Source organism: Temnothorax curvispinosus, unplaced genomic scaffold (genome assembly GCF_003070985.1).
Source record: "Temnothorax curvispinosus isolate PA1 unplaced genomic scaffold, ASM307098v1 QBEX01011703.1, whole genome shotgun sequence".
Lineage (NCBI taxonomy): Eukaryota > Metazoa > Arthropoda > Insecta > Hymenoptera > Formicidae > Temnothorax > Temnothorax curvispinosus.
Genome location: NW_020221483.1, coordinates 3422 through 20877, shown reverse-complemented (window position 1 = coordinate 20877; position 17456 = coordinate 3422). Strand labels below are relative to the sequence as shown.

The window sequence follows — 17456 nt, the reverse complement described above, 5'->3', positions numbered from 1 at the left end:
ATTGGCATTACTAAATAATTAACAAAATAAATCCGGATTATTTCTTCTAAATATCTTTTTCAAATTATGAAAATTAAAAACAATAATTACTTTAATATTTTTTGTTTCTTTTTTAGTTCCAAGTCATAACTTCTCACATACTTCATCAAATGTTTTGTAGAACTGTATATTGCACTTAAATGCGACCTCACAGCGCACATTCGATCGAATCGCGATCACGCGAGCCCTCGACGTGTCGTCGGGTTCTCAGTGATATTAAAACGAACTAATGTTAACGAGAAAAAATAGATAGGAATCGCGTTACGACACCGCAGAAAGTTCTCTAACGCCGAACGTCCAAACGTGCAGAGCCCGCAGGAAAGAAAGAGGGATGAACAAGCGGGACAAGCGAAACATTTTCCGAGAATTCCATTGATCGTCGCCGATAAACGACACGTGCGCGTTCCGCGTACGTAGACTATAAATATATACGTATACATAAATTATGAATAAAGTACATCGGACCGCACACACGTACACAGACACACAAAACACACATACAGAGTGAGGTGCTTGCGGGGAAGCTCGGTATATAGAACAGGTACAAACAGAACATCCGCTTCATGACGGTGCATCATTCATCCGGTGTGAATCCATTCGGTGCACGCTGCAAACGAAACGGAAATAGAGAAATTCTCTCGGCTTGCAGGGGAAACGAACACGGAACACGAAGTAACACGCGTTAGGCAGTGACAGTGAGAGAAAGAGAGATCTATCGAGTTGTTTCTCGACCGATATATATAGCATATTGTAAGAGAGGAGTATACACAAATGAATTGCGCAGTGCGCACGTATAACTTCATTACTTGTATCTATAACGTAAACGTATAACCGCGATGGGATTAGGAACTTAATAAAGCGCGAGATTTTCTCGGGCGAGTAACGAATAAAGACAGAAGAAACTAGAAGAGAGAAAATTATTATCGTTAAGTTTTTCTACTTTATCTATACATATATAAATATATAAATACGACATAATATATGATGCGTCTAGTCTATAAATATATATAACACGTAAAGGATACACGCATACATGTTGTGCATATATATATATATAATTGGTATAAACGAATATTGAAAGCGTATAGTGTGAGACATATTGAACGCCCTGTCGATAATAAATAATCATAATAGCAAAAAAAAAAGAGGCGCAGGAGAGAAAGGAGAGGCGAATGTGAAGGAGAGAAATTTTTCGTCGCTAGAATAATCTCTCGGCGTGTCGATGCCGAGGCTCCGTAGAGTTTCATACTTTTGCAAATAATCGAAAAATCTCGTCGATAACACTATACATATAAATATACATATATATTATGCCGATCTCTATTCATATATATACATATTATAAATATATCCAAGAGGTTTAAACCCGTTGATCTGTGAATCTAATCTGCTGAATCTAATTAAGTCATCTAATTAAGTCATATGTGTAGCCGTGGTATATGAACGTGATTAGCGAATTGAAGTGCAGAAGACGGAATCGTTGTACGTCAATTTCTTCCGGTCGGAGTGCTTTCCCGTTTCTACTTTCTGGTACATGCGTGGACGCGGGTATCGCAGTATTTAAAAATTAAAGATGCGAATTGAAAGAGTAAAGTCAGAACACAATATATATTTATTAGCATCCGACATGAAAGCCATGATAAACGTCAGAGTACATAATTACATGGATAATAAAGTATTCTCTAAAATGTAAATATAAAAATTAATTTTTACTTATTTAGTTTCATTTTATAATTTTATGTATGTTTAATTATTCTTACTTAATTAATTTTTATCTAATTGGAGATAAACTTCTATAACAATTTTATCTGTTGTATACAATTTTACCTGAATAGCCAAGTTAGTTGTAATTTTTCAATATTTTGTCGACACTTGTGCACGCGGCGTCCGAATGTAACGTAGTTTCGTATGGTAGAGTGTACTGAATGTACATTCGAGAAACCGAAGAATCCGAAAATCAGTGTTAACGTTTCTTCGTTGCGTAAAGGTCGTAGGGAGAAAATGGGAGAAAAAAATCGTAACACACAGTAAATTATTAATTAGTAACAAGAGTTGCCTTAATATTACGCGTTCGCAAAACTAGAATACCCGAAACGCGCGAGGAAGATATCAGATCAGAAGGAAGATATTAGAATAATAGAGACTGTGGAGAGAGGAGATCGCGAAGCTCTTTCGAATCTCCATATATAGTTCGGACATTCGATGAAAATATGAAAAGGCAGCTGGGCATCGATTGCGATAACAAATCAGTAACGCATTTAATTTGACTAATCAATTTAGAATATAGATTGTCAGACTCAAATTAGATAATATCTAATCGATAATGTAATTTTTATTATACAGATCATATTTCTCTTTTCCCTCTTTTAACAAATGTTTCAACACAAGAGAATTTTACATATCATTTATATATATATTATTTAAATGTTTACTTCCAAACCGTTTTGACATGTCTTATGCATCTTTTGGACATACATATTGTCTGAAAATGAATTGTAATTCGGCACGCTGTGCAAATCCCTAGCTTCGTCCGTATATGAAGATCATCGCGCCTTTGCGATTTCGTCGTCGCCTCACAAATTTAGAAATCAAAAAGTCCAGTGATCGAAAAAATAGAAGCGTAAAGACGAAACGGATGAAGGCAGGAAAGGAACGCAAAGAGACGGAAACCCAGAACAAGTTGACGAGTCGGGAAGCGAGCAACCGCTGGTTTGTGTTTAATTATGTTACGTATGCGTGAGTGCGTGCGTGTGTGTATCGCGTATACATATTAGATGTTGCAACGAACACATATGAGCGACTAAACGCGAAGGAAAAACGAATAAAAGGAATAAAATGAGTGTCGTATCGTCGCATGTCGCGAGAAGCTCGTCTTCGCGTCCCGCGTTTAGCGCTAAAAATGCGACTCCGAATTTTAAACAGAGTCAGAACGAAGATGATTGAAGCGAATATAACGTATATAAAATCGATTATACTTGTTGTGGGATGTTGAAGCAAAAATCGATTTCAACTTTCGTGTTCAGCTTTCCGTATTGAGCGCTAAACGCGCGACGCTAGTGGCTTTGATAGCCGCGTGCCATTGCGAGCTTCGTGTAAAAAGCTTCGAGAAAAAGTGAAAAAATTGACAGCTTTAACTTTAAAATAAACTAATTTAAGAAAAGGGTACGCGCAGAAGAATGCGCGTCGTGATGCACGAATGCGGAAGCACGACGGTGGTGAAGAAAGATCGACGCTGCCATGCGTGCGATCGTCTGGCACGATTCCGACTGTTTCTACTTATTTCTCTATTTCTCTCTCTCTCTCTCTCTCTCTCTCTCTTTCTTCCCCCCTCTCTCTCTCTCTCTTTCTGTCTCTTTCTATCTCTCTTAATGCGGTCAGATGACTTGGCACGCTGGAGGAGCGCAGCATGTAATTCAAGCTCGTGAGAGATCGAAAATTTGCCGAGAATTTCCGAGAAATTTACAAGACGCTAAAATTCGGGCTCGAGAATTCACGAGAAAGCTCCTTTGTCCTTCTTCGCGAGCTCGAGAATTCAGAGCGAGTCTCGTAAACCGAAAAGCCGGGTTCCTCCAGGGTGAAAATTCGCGCGAAGTGGCGATCTCGGGCGCGCTGCGCGGCGTCCCGTCGTGCTTCCTGTCATTGTAAAAAGTTTTACTGTATATTACCTATACATACACGTAGACGTAAACGTACGCGAAAACGCTAAAAAAAAAGGAATACTTGTTTTTTCTGAGAATAAGAGATCGAGCGAAGAGATTGTATCGTTATTATATTGATTGTATTGTTATTATATTTAGCAATTAATAATATAATCATCGTACGCTCGCGCGGGCGTCATGCTGAATTTAATACAAGATCCAGCCAATTGTAATTGAAAGAAAAATCTTATTTCTTCCGTTGTTTCTATCTGTAAACTGTGCAACAGTATTCTTTTCTTTCGCGCCATAGATTCTTTGATGAAATTGTGAAGTTTATTTAAAGAAAACTTTACGACGTACAATACCTAATCGCAAAGTGATTTGATGTTTAAACTTATTTACTATAATTAAAATGCGCCAGTATAATAAGTGGGCATTAGCTTACTCATATACTTTTTAGAGATCCTGAAATATATTTCTTTCTAACTTTAATTCAACAAAGTGAAAAAACGAGATATATTTAACATTGAAAATTTAGAAAAGCTCGTGAAACAAACTTCCAGCGAATTTTCGAAGTTATCGCCTGTAAATTCATCAAAGCATAACGAATTGATGTCAAATTCTAGACGTGTGAAATATTTTATCAAATATTACGTTCGAATATTTATACGATTCTTATTCGCACGGCGGAAGGAAAATATGAAATTCAAATTGTATAAAAAAATCGTAGTTTATAAAGACGCACGCGTGATGCCACGATTATATGTCTCATTTCTCTTCTTCAAGAAATTAAATACACGTTATGCACGTGAAATGTACCTCTGCCAATAATATCTATATGCGGTGTGCTGAGAGAATGAGAGAAAGAGAGTGAGGAAGAGAGGGAGAATAAAAAAGAGAGAAAGAGAGAGAAATATTGAGTGAGAAAAATATCTATCATAATTCTTTAAAGCCCTCGAAAATACCGATATTTGGAAAATGTGTTAGTGTATAAATGAGAAAAAAAATTAAAGAGCGTGCATGCAAGAATAAGAGAACGAGAGAAAACCTGAGAGAGAGTGAGTGAAAAAAAATAAAAACAGAGCAACAGGGAGAATATAAAGACATAAATATTATGCATCGCTACTGATGTACTATGCTGAAAACGCGCGAGAAGCGAAAAACCTATCTTATATATAAATATTATACATATATACATATATATACATATTATAGCTAGTTCAATTTGCAAACTTAGTGTGTACCGTCGCTTCGAAAATGCCCATTACTCGCCAGAATCCAAATGAAAAAAACCCGACAACCGAGATTTCAAGTTCATTCTTTTTTTAAGAAGAAAAAACTAAATAAAATAATGTGTTAAAAAATATTTCGCACGCACGACTTTTATTTACTTGACCGCAATCCCAGTTTTCTGCCGAAGGTAATAATAACAATTCAAAAATCGTTATAGAAAACGGCGAAAGTAAATGAGAGGGATCCTTCAATTCACAAAGCTATGTTTAAACCCTCTAATAATCCTATAAAACTAATAATCCTTTAAAGATTATAATGTTAAGTAAAGATTAATTAATTTATATATATATAAATTAAATATTATAAATATAAACAGAATATAAATTGTGATGATATATCTTTGTTCAACGGAACAGTAAAAAATTCGCACCAAAGAGAAAGATTTTTAGTTGTACATTAAAAAAATCGAATTTTTAGCTAATCGCAAGAATAAGCTTCACTTTAATTTCTTTTCGCAAGAAGATATCTTCTATTTTTTTGGGGTGTTTTTATTCTGTAGATATGAAGCAGTTATCATCCGGCAAATATCTTCATCCTTTCCAGCCGCTAGATGGGTGTAGTGCACAGATGTTCGAATCACCGAGGTTGACGGTTCGGAGTTCGAAGGGGAAGTGGGGAACCAAGCCCAAGACCATTCTATTTTTGGCATCGTCAGCTGGCGTCGTCCAGCCCGTCCAGCGTTGTCACGTTCGCGATTTAATATTCGAACATGTATAAACGTGGGGCGTTGATAGTTTTGGAGGGTTGCGACCGGGCCGGTAAGTCGACCCAAGTGAAGATGCTGATGAACGCGTTGAACGATCTGAACATCCTCGCGAAGGCCCGAGCATTTCCAAGTGAGTAGACCGCGTGTCGTGAAATTAGGTTATTTTGCGCGGGAAAAGTTCCTTCTATTGGTAAATCCAAATCAATCCATCGATTAGCGAAATATATCGAAAAATAACAATTTATGAAGTACGTATATATAATCCGGGATGTTGATTGTTCGTCATTGTTATATTTGTTGTGTCATCGTCATTGTTATTGTTACATATATGGATCATGTGGAGTGACGACTATGGCGCAAGCACAAACTCGATGGATTGTATCGCATTTGTTTGAAAAAGCAGAGAATCGACAGTAAAAAGAATTGATTCTGTTACAGAATTAATTACGTTAGTCGAAGAATAAATAAATAAATTATTTATAACCCAGAAATCTTGGTCTAATAAAAATTATATTAAGCTCTAATTGTAATTGGAGAAACATTATTTTATTTTTCTTTATTCTTCTTTATTCTTCTTCATTCTTCTTCATTCTTTTTTATTCTTCTTTATGCTTCTTTTGCAGACAGAAAGACCCCAGTTGGAACTATCCTAAATAGCTTCTTGTCCAAAGAGATAAACGTGCCACCGGAGGCGGCTCACTTGCTGTTCTCTGCCAATCGCTGGGAGTGCAAGGAGGACATGGAGAAAACGCTTCGATCCGGCGTCACTCTGATAATGGACAGATACGCAGCTTCTGGTGCTGCGTATACGGCAGCCAACACCAGCAGAAGTATCAACTGGTGTCAGCAGGCCGATATGGGTCTTCCAAAGCCGGACTGCGTGGTGTTTCTCAAAGTATCGAAGCGACAACAGGAGCTGCGCAGCGATTGGGGAAAGGAAAGGTTTGAGCATGACGAGTTTCAACAGCGAGTCGACGCCAATTACGAGAAATTGAAAGACGATACGTGGATCGTTATAAACGCCGATCAAGATGAATCGGCGGTGCATGCCGAAATACTGCAGAAAACACTGTCTGTTATTCAAGAAGTTCAATATCGTGATATAGAATTGCTAGGTGATTGAAAATATTGACAAATCTCTGTTTCCACATGTGTCTTTACCTCAAAGAATTACTACATTAGTAATTCTATGTGATATTTCCTATTATCTTTAATAAAATCTTAATGAAATGTTAAAAAAATCCCTTCTTAAATAAATAACTTTATTTTAATATCTGGAAATTTTTACGTAACTAGGCTTTATACATAAATGATACTGTAAATCATGTTAATTGTTATTTGATAGATATAATAAATATATAATAACTAAGATATTACACATTATTGAAATTTTACAAAAATTGGAGAAATTTAAATATATATATATATATATATACACACACACACACACACACACACACACACACACATATATATATATATTTGGACTGCTAAATAAGTTGATTTTATATCTTTGCCTTAAAGTTATTTATTTTATAGACGTTTATATATCAAATTTTGCAGTAATAAAAGTCCAAGTGCTTATTTCGATTTTTATCGTCAATAAATGACATTCAAGCATATCAGATACATTTACCTTGCGAGCCTACATATTTACACGTTTGTCATAATAATAGTAATCGACGCGAATTATCCCCTTCCGTTTCGCTTTAAGTAATATGACCTTTATCGAGAAAAACGAACGTTAAAGAAAGAACTGGGGGTTGCAGGTGTATCTCAGTTAAGTTAGATATTAGCGTAGAAAGACGTGGTTCTATCATAAGTTTCGACTCACTCTGTGAGCAGTATTTGTGACATTCTTTTTGATGATGATCCAGATGGAGCAAATATACAACCCTCTACTGAAGTTTCAACCTCTATTCAGGAACCATCAGATTTAGGATCAAAATTGATCCTATCAAACTTGGCAATGATTAAGAATTTAGAAGACCAACTCTCTGTTTCTTATCAGAGGAAAATTCAGAATATTCCTAAAGGACTATCACAGGATCTTGTTCTACAGATTCAGATTGAGCTAGATCAATGGAAGGAATCAATAGAGTCTGAAATCAAGAAAAAGTTCCAGCCACTGCAAAAGGTAATTTCATTTTGTAATATTGTTCTAAAAAATCTAGGAGAATTGATGGAATCAACAGAGTTTAAAATCGAGATAGTCTCCCAGCCGTGTCAAAAGGCAATGTCAGATTATAATAGTCTTCTAAAAGATATAGGAGAACATATGAGTGCACAATTCAATAGAATTCTTACAAAAATGGATTTGTGATCATTATCATAAGTTTCGACTCGATCTCGGCAAAATAAAATACCCTTCGGGTATTTCCGGATTCGGATCGCACACTTCATGCGCGTGTGTGCATTTGTACGTGAAATACATTACGTCCTCGGGGCATGATTGATGCTCCAGCACGTTAGTATTGTACCATAAATGAAACTATAGGAATTGCGATAGTACTTGGAATGTAAAAAATATGAAGAGAAATGCGTGTTACACTGTATTTGCAACAATATTAATAGTACAAGTTAGGCATAATATAAATATTTTTACACCATACGTATACAAGTTGTAATCTCTAAATCTTTTTATATTTATATATTATATACATCTTTGATATGATATAAGTTGTGTTTATTATATTTTATTCAGAAGGAGAAAGGTGAAAAAGTGCTAATTCCTTTATATAGAACAGAACAAAAGTTTAAGCTTTAAAGAGAAAGAAATCGATGATTAACATTGATTCCTTCCTCTTTAAGAATATATTCGCCCGCATTGTTACACTTGTAATTGTTATACAGGATCATTTATAAAGATTGGAACTTGATTATAGTAACAGTTAATTCATCCTGCTCCTTTCTATATCATAATCGATGATTAACATTGATTCCTTTCTCTTTAAGAATATAATCGCCCGCATTGTTACACTTGTAACTGTTATACAGGATCATTTATAAAGATTGGAATTGGATTATAGTAACAGTTAATTAATCCTGCTCCTTTCTATATCATAATCTTAGTTATAATGCACAGACCAAAAAAACGAAGGAAGCAATAAATAAAATTGGAGGTTTTGGAATTTTAGTGCTTGGAATTTTATGTATGCCTTCTAATTCCTATATTTACCAATTTTATCGATTTTCGAAAAATTAAATTTTTATATTTGTTAGTCCGCAAATTAAAAATTTCGAGACTTCCTGAAATCGCGATTCTTGGAATTTTATAAGATTTATAAAATCACAAAAATAATATTTTGTTGTGAATTATCTATCGTCTAAAGTGCACTTTATGCTGAGAATACTCGAGATCTACGCTCATATCCTCGAATGAGTATGGCAACGGAAATCGATTATGTTGAGTGTAACGACGGTTGCTAAGTTGCAAGATGATAAATTGCGTCTCGCCCATGTGCTGTGTGTATGATGTCTTTCGTGCAGCTAGAAGCAAGCACATTAAATGTCTTCATGCAAGCGTACTCTTGAAGAGGATATACGTGTAACTTACAAAATACGAAAATGCATACATATACTACAGTCTGATAACAACAAAAAATCCGAGTAGGCGGTGATGGATTCTACACCGTCCTCTGCAGTGTCCTCGGCTGAAAAGGTCAGTTTTAATTAGTATATTTTAGAATGCCTTAATGTCTCTATAGAATCTTTAATAAATCTTTTCTTATCTTTTTTTAAATGAGAGTTTGGCGGAGGAAGGGCTTTCCTTAAAATTTGAATAAAATATTTATCCTAAAAATTGAACAAATAAATGAATTTATTTAGCCAATTTTTATTATATTGAGCAAATAATTATTTAATTTTAGCAATTTTAAGTTGAACAGATTTATTTAATAATAAATAATATTTAATAGTTTAATAATTAATTATTTAGCAGGTACTTAACACTATCTAATAATTTGCATATAATCTAAAGAATAATAATTTAATTACTTAGCAGATATTGTAAGTAATAATTCAAATTATATATCGATATATTGAAATATAGAACAAAAGATTTTTTGTTGTTGTGTATGTATGTTTTTTGTTAATTGGCTCAATTTCTTTTGCATCAAAGCATCAAATTAGTTGCTTTTTTATACATAAACTTAAATAATTTTAAATTGAAAGTTGTCTTCCTCTTATTAGAACGCGAAGTAATCTGTTTATCGCTTTAGTCATAATTTCCCCTTCTTGGTTCTGACTGTAAATTATTGCGGCCTTCTGTGACGACAAGCTATTAATCCTTCAGCGTCGCTCACGCAGCGTGCAGCGCGATGTGTGCGCGCCGAGTGTACAGGTCGTATTATTCAAGAGTTGGGGATGTCGTCCGGGGGGGAATCGCGTCCTTCCCCCGTTACGAATCCTTGGACGGCAGCGCAACTTCGTTTCGTACGGAAACGCGACCCGGGGAAATTGCATCCGGCGAAGAAATCCGGCGGAAGCGCACAATAGGGCCTCAAGTCTGAATTGATGTGTTTCCGGGGCGATGTAATTTTCCACGTGGGCGGAGCCGCCATTTCGCGAATTACCGGGAAAACTATTAACTTTCGCTCAAACTGTAAGTCCCATATTGCTTGCTCGATTGCGTATCGCGAGAAAACACGAGTTTACGCGCGAGGAGAATTCTCCCTGTCTCTGTATAGCGCGCGCTATGTTATACCCTATTCTACAAATAATGATTCGCAGGTAGTTTTCTTTTCTTCAAGCGTTTATTTCGTAACGACTGTGGTCCGTCATAGATCATAATAAATCGTTGCCGAACGTGAGTACATTCATCGATGAGAAATATTGCGTGAAAGATTTATAATTTAATAGCGTTATAACTTTCATTGTTTTTTAAACTGTAATTGATTGCACACGAGTCTCTGTAGATTTTTAGATTGATTCCCTCCGATTCCAGATCCGTCATCTTTCTCTAAATTTAAGAAAATGGCGTTATTTTTTTGGGTTTATTTTTTTTATAGTAACATATTAGAAAAAAGATAAAAAGAAGATAGCATACAGAAAAAATAAAAATATCGATCAATAAAATCGAATCAGAACTTCATTGAAATCAATAAATTATCCTCTATCGTCTTTTTATGTATCTTCATTACACAAAGCTTCGAAACATGTATAGGAAAGTTATAATATTACGATTATTGTTTTGTTACTTTTTTTCAAAGAATACATTTATAATTATACATTCACTCACTGTATAAGCTGCTGTGAGGATCGTCTTTAGTCCCTCCTGGGCCTTATGGTAAAGATACTCCTCTCCGTCTCGCACGAGCGCCTCGGTCTCACTGATTGCGGTACGCCATTGTCACTGTTTGCGGAAACAGTGGTTACGGTCCACGCTAAGTCAAACGGGCCGAAGACGAACGCCGTCTCGTACCGCCTCATCCAATCGGAATCGGATCTCGATCTTTTCCGCTCCGGTTCACCGTCGTTAGAATTATCTCGAGATTCCTCAGCGTTGACAGAATGCCTTTTCAGTGACTTCTGCGGGAAACACCCGACATTTCCGCCCGAATCGGTCGACTCTATCTCGTCTCTCGGGCTGGCGCGGGAAACTACCCTCACGTTCGGCTCCTTTGCGTCCGAATCGACGGCGGACGTATCGTCGAACACTTGTTGCAACGCGACACTGATGTCGTCGTTCGCGATATTGTCGACCTCCGGGCCTACGATCGATCGCACGTTGCTCAACACTCGGCTATTTTTACACTTCTCCTCATTATTGGCCGTTTTATCGAGCGTACAATCGCGTTCCGTATGCGTCCTCGATTCGTCCAGGCTCGCTCGCGTCGTCGTCGGGCGTACGTCACCGGATTTAGAGCCCCGAGCTGTACTTTCGATCGTCCGGATGTCGATGACCTTCGGAGGCCTCGCCGACGTTGGAATAACGATGATATCTTCATTTTTCCCCGACAGTGATTCATCGCTCGACTTCGCCTCTTCGCAAAGGTCTTCGTCTAATTGAGCCTCGTCATGCGATCTCTTCAGCAAGTTCTTTACCTTCTTTCCCTCGCAATCGATGTCCTTTTCCACATAGATCTCTTTTAAATTTCCATTCACCTGGGCGTGACCAACAATCAGGTCCCGTCTGCTCGAATCGATCGCGAAATTGGGCACATCGTCGAATCTGACGGTTTTTCTAGGCCTGAAATTATAACTGTGACTCCTGCCGGTGGATTCGCACCGTTTATGCGACGCATTAGCCGAGAGATAATCGTCGAACGTGACGAATCTTCTGAAAGACACCCCCGTCTCCAGGTCCTCCCACGCGTTGCAATGAATTCTCAGGAAACAATTGTCGGTTCGAAAGCCCGTTCGCTGAAAACTGGCGATAATGAGATCGCGCGGGACTTCCCTCCACGCTTCCATCAAGCTTCTCACTACGTTCTCGACATTCCATCGGCGTTTGTCTCCTCTGATTCCTTTCACATACCTACGACGAATATTTCCGATAGTTCCCTCGCGAGATAATTAAGTCTTTGAAGCGCGAGCTTCTGTTTATAACACAAAAGGTATTTCTACATTTTTCGAAAGTTTTGTCTAAACATGATGAGAGAAATTTTGAAAATTTTACATTCTATTAGTCTTATATTTTGCACATAAAATTACTGCAGCCTGCTCTGGTTGATCTACGGTCTTTTTGCGTCTTTTGCATGAAACCCCTGAGAATCTTTACATTATTATCAAATCTTGGAGCATTAAAATTTATTAACCCCTTGAGTGCCACACCATTTTCCTCGAGTAATGTTAAAATATCAAAAACAAAAGATTCTCGAAAATTAATGAAAGTTTATATAGAGAGTTTATACAGAGAGATTTTTTATGGTGCTGATGACGAATTTCAAGTCAATTTAAAAAAAAAAATTGTTAACTTTTATGACTACTCTTAAACTGTTTAAATTAATAGAAACAGTTGCTCTAGATCCCCTCATGAACGTACTTGCGTCTGTAGGCCATCTTGACGAAATGGAAGACGTCTCTCTTCAAAGGCCTCAACGACGGCGGGAAATCGTCGGGGAAAAACACGTGCCTAATGTTGCTCAATTTAAAATTTCGAAAAGAACCGATGCGATTCCTGTGCACCAGCAGCAAAATCCTTCGACCGCTGCTCGACATACGACAATTCAATCGGGTCAACCATTCCCTGAGGAGACCGTCGTTTATTGAAGCGTCCTCACTGTGACTGTACATGTGATCCTTGCCCATTATCGCGGCGGGATAAGAGCCGCAGATCAATAGCGGCAGCTTCTCGGTGCCGGAGGCGTTGCAGCACAACAGTACCGTCGTCTTTTTCAAACTCGTTTCGAGTTCATCCTGCCGCGTCGGTGACACCGATAACCCGGTAGGCGAAACGTCCGAGTACATCGTCAATTCGTCCACGTGGAATAGGTCTTTGTGCTTGTATCGCGTGATAATGGATCGCATCATGTCGATCCAGAGTCGGTAGTCCTTGAAAATCGGCCCGGAGGGTTCCTCCAAGTTCAGCGAGAAGCCGTATCTCTTCAAGAAAGACGTCAGCCACTTTTCGGAACATTTAAAGTCTAACCGGAAATCAAAAGTAAACGATTTAAAGGGAGAAACTTATAAATCCCAGCAAATGCCAAGTAACATGCAATTTACATGCTTATAATTCCCTACTCAACATATATTGCATTTACATTTACATTGTTGAGTAGGAAATTATAGCATGCAATTTATTAATGTCTGCTGGGATGTGATATGACGTTACAACGATGTTAACCCAAGTAGCAGAGTGACGTCAAATGACGTATTAATTCCGTCTTAATGACGTCTCTAACGTCATTAAGACGTCTTTAGACGTCATCTTGCTACCCGGGAAATATCCCCGCAAATATCATTAATAATACACGCATTAATAACATGCATTAATAACATAAGTTTTTTTTTACAATATTTGAATGTTGCTCTATATAGGGAGCAGAGTTAATTGTGTACAGGGTCAAAAAGAAATAGAGAGGACGGATGTTATTCTTCCAGGCGGGGGAATAAGACGAAAATCCCAATCTCGGGGAAAAGGCATCGTTTTTCTCCTGAGCTAAACGGTACATTCGATACCGCTATATATCACGGTACGAGCCTATTATCCCTTCGATTGTTACGCGATACGGAATAAGTGAACAGTCTTCGTGGACCGTCGGATTAACCCCGTTCGTGCCTCGAGCCCTTAAAGCAACGCGGGAATGCGGGGGAGGGGATGAGGGGATTCTCAGGAAACGTGCCAGTCAGTCCGTGCTCGCCAGCCAATTCGAGGGCCTTGTCACGTAGGAGATGCCTGTCGAGGGGATCACCGGCAGCGTGTCTCTTGCAGGTCCATCTCAACAGATCGTCTTTGATCACTCTCATGACGGCCGTGTCGCATTCGGTGTATGGCTTCCAGGAGTTCCAGGACATTTCGATTCGCTCGAGCGGTCCTCTATGGCCTCGCGTGCTGTCAGACTTGATGTTCCGGGAGATTTTTTTTTGCGGATTGTGGTTGAAACGGGACAGGGTTGGGTCTATTGGGGTTAAAAGTTGTTGACGGACAGACACGTAACGGGCGATTCGCGACTGTCCCGCGGGAAACCGCGTTGACAGATACATTAAGCTTCGGCCGCGCTCTCGTTTCGTTCTGTTCGAAATTCTTTAGAAAGGTTCTCCAGTAAATCACGCGGGAATTGAGTGTGCATGTATGTGTACTGTATACATATATGTATACACACGTCAGGCATACAAATAATTTTGGGTTACTAAAAGAGCCGGTTGTTCCAACCTGTTGGTAAGCTAACTAATATAGTTAAATCATATATGTCTATCTTTGTCTAATGTAAAGGATAAACAAAGACATATATGTGACTTAACTGCTAGTTAGTTTATTAACAGGTTGGAACGACCGGCCCTTAGAGAGATAAGCATTTTCTTAAAATAAAAATGAAAATAAAGATAATACTTTATAGGATTCTCTACGTCATGGTTTGTGAATTTAAACTAATTAAACTTAATTTAATATAATTTAATGTGACTTGTATAATGGTTAAAATAATTGTTATGATTTTAATTATTTTTTCTTAGAGCGAAATAATCATTACAATTTCTTAAAAAAACGTTTAATATAGTTCTCTAAAGTGAATTCAATCAGAATTATTTCACTGCATGCGTACATTTTATTTTAAATAAACGAATCAGCAAGAAATAAATCTAACAAATTTCATGGCGTAATACGTAAAAGTAAAATAAAATATTTTCACGGAAAAATTATATGTATTTACTCATATTTCTTCTGAAAACATTAATTAATTAATTTCTGAATTTAATGAAAAATATCCAAATGAGTACTTTATAAAAAACAGGTTTTAATGAGTTTCAGCAAAGATATAATGTTTTTGAAGCGATTATTACTTTTCGCGAAAATGTCTTAAAAGTTGCAAATAATGACAGGAAAGTGGCGCAGAACGCGATTTTACGAAATGAGATTAGCGTTTATTCTTCGAACAAGTTTTCAGCTGAAAATCAAGCCATTCCATTATTTGGATTCGGTGGATTTAATCACTCGCGTTGATCGGAATAATTAATTGGTTGTCGAAACGAAGGGTGACATAAACGGCAGTAAACAAACGATAATCTTGAGGCGTTTAAACAATAGGGGACATGGAACGGTTTTCCTCCTCAATCCGCAAAATCTCGTTTAATTTGTCTTATCCAGTTAGAATAAAATTTATTAAATCAATAATTAAACTTACATGAAAAAAAATTTGCCGAGAATTTCTATTCAGTTTGCGTTCTTATACTTTTAGATAGAATCTAATTTATTCAAGAATTTATTTCTCGAAATGAATTTTACGAGATAAAAACCCAAAACGCGCTCGCAACTCACCGGCCATTTTCCCTCTTCATTTATATTAAATTTTCGTTCAAGAGAAGTTATAACGTGGACACCGCGGACGGACGTGAATACTTTTCTCGCACTTTATTCCGAGATCGCCGGAGACCGAGAGCGCTTGAATGTTCGCAACTTATCGCTCTTAATACACGTCCCTTTCGTGACATGTGTATTCTCTTAATATGCAGACTATTTCTGGATGGTGGCATTCAGTCGTCTCGTCGCCAAGTTTTTTCGTCGTTTCCATATAATTGCATGAGAAACGGGAACAGTGACGTTGCGACGCTGAGTATTTGCCGTCAGCATTCACGGCATTGTCCTTTAAAAGCACTCCTTTTCGCTCTACTCTTCCGGTCACTGACAATTCTTCTTTTTCGTTCCAATTAAACTTTGCCGTGGGAGGAAAACATACAGCGACAAGATCAAAGAGAGTATATCTACTGGCGCAATTCTACTTAAGTTAAACTTAAGCTTAACTTAAATTAAATCACTCGCTGCTTAATGTCTTCGTAATATCGTGCCCTACTAATTATTAATTCTGTGGAGTATTACCGTGCGACATTAATATGCATACTGCAGTGAACAATTTGCTAAACGTTCCACCGAAATTCGTTTCTGTTGTCAAGAGGAATATTATTTCGATCTGTTAACTCTTGTATTTTGTATTGCATTTAATATCAATCGATTAATAATTCAATCAGACCAATAACTGACAAAGTTTAAATAATTCTATTATCCAGATAATTAGCCAATTAATATTTTATCAGTTTTTATAAACAATCATTTTTATAAACAGTTATAGAAATAACAAAGAAAAAATTACTTGCTAAAAACGTCCAGTCTATATGTACGGAATTTATTTACGTCGTTTGCATTATTTTTGGGGCTGGTATGTGGTCTCATCACTCGCCGAGTAAATATATGAAAATACGTTTCGTTCCTACCACACTGTTTCCAGCATTCGTCCACATATCGTCCGTCGACGTTAAATTACATTTCTCGGGAGCGTTGTCCGAACGGAATAGTTCTGGAGACCCTAGACTTTCTCTGTCTAATATCGGGCTATTTATTCACGTTTAATGGTGCTCGACTACATTCAACGTCTCTTCGCGTTCTCTCAAGCAGGAAAGTTCATGTTATAATTTGTTTATTATTTTACTTTCTGTGTTACGGTCTTGATGTTACGGTTTTTTTCATTATTATCTTACGTTATATCAGAATACACATATATTTTTATACATACAATTATCTTACGTTATACCAGAATACACATATATTTATACGTACAATACATATATAATTTATCAAAATTATTTTACACAAAGATATATAATCGAAAATAGGTTTTTCTTGAATTATGTATATTTCAAAAACAGTTCATCATTATTCGATTATCATTTCATGTTATATTTCTGCAATAGACATGAAATTCTTCAAAATTATTATTTATATATAGAAATCAATGACATATGTATTCATTATTCTGTTCTTGAGGGAAAATCATTCATTCACTCTCTTCGTTTTATAAAAGTTTTATGGGAATCGAAAGGAATTGGAGTACACATCTCGTGCAATAAAATCGGTATACGGCGACGCGGCATGGCCTTGAATACAAACAGGCTGTCTCTTCGTGCTGTACAATTATAATTATACGCGAGCGCTTCGACCGGTTATCTCCACCTGTTATTCTCCTCCGCTGTTCAATTATTCATTTGGAAATAATATTTAACGGTGGTATTCGCGCGCGTACATTGTGTTTGTGTGCTCGTCTCGCGGGTATGCTTACGTGAGTGACTCTAATACTGCTTTATCGCGCGTGACGAAAGCGCCATGAAACGCCGAGTCCTCGTAGTCCTCG

The 17456-nt window shown here is 37.2% G+C and overlaps 2 protein-coding genes across 2 annotated transcripts; one reads left to right on the top strand and one right to left on the bottom strand.

Annotated features, from left to right (window-relative positions):
- The first annotated feature begins 5605 nt into the window (after positions 1 to 5605).
- Positions 5606 to 8555, top strand: LOC112461729 (thymidylate kinase). The gene is made up of 3 exons (XM_025027072.1): positions 5606 to 5806; positions 6300 to 6791; positions 7554 to 8555. The coding sequence occupies exons 1-3, from the start codon at positions 5680 to 5682 to the stop codon at positions 7997 to 7999; spliced, it is 1065 nt and encodes a 354-aa protein (XP_024882840.1). The 5' UTR covers positions 5606 to 5679; the 3' UTR covers positions 8000 to 8555.
- Positions 8556 to 10460: 1905 nt separating this feature from the next.
- Positions 10461 to 14133, bottom strand: LOC112461726 (tigger transposable element-derived protein 4-like). The gene is made up of 4 exons (XM_025027070.1): positions 13962 to 14133; positions 12662 to 13262; positions 10916 to 12154; positions 10461 to 10636 (listed from the first exon to the last, which is right to left on the bottom strand). The coding sequence occupies exons 1-3, from the start codon at positions 14131 to 14133 to the stop codon at positions 10942 to 10944; spliced, it is 1986 nt and encodes a 661-aa protein (XP_024882838.1). The 3' UTR covers positions 10461 to 10636; positions 10916 to 10941.
- Between the last annotated feature and the right edge of the window lie 3323 nt (positions 14134 to 17456).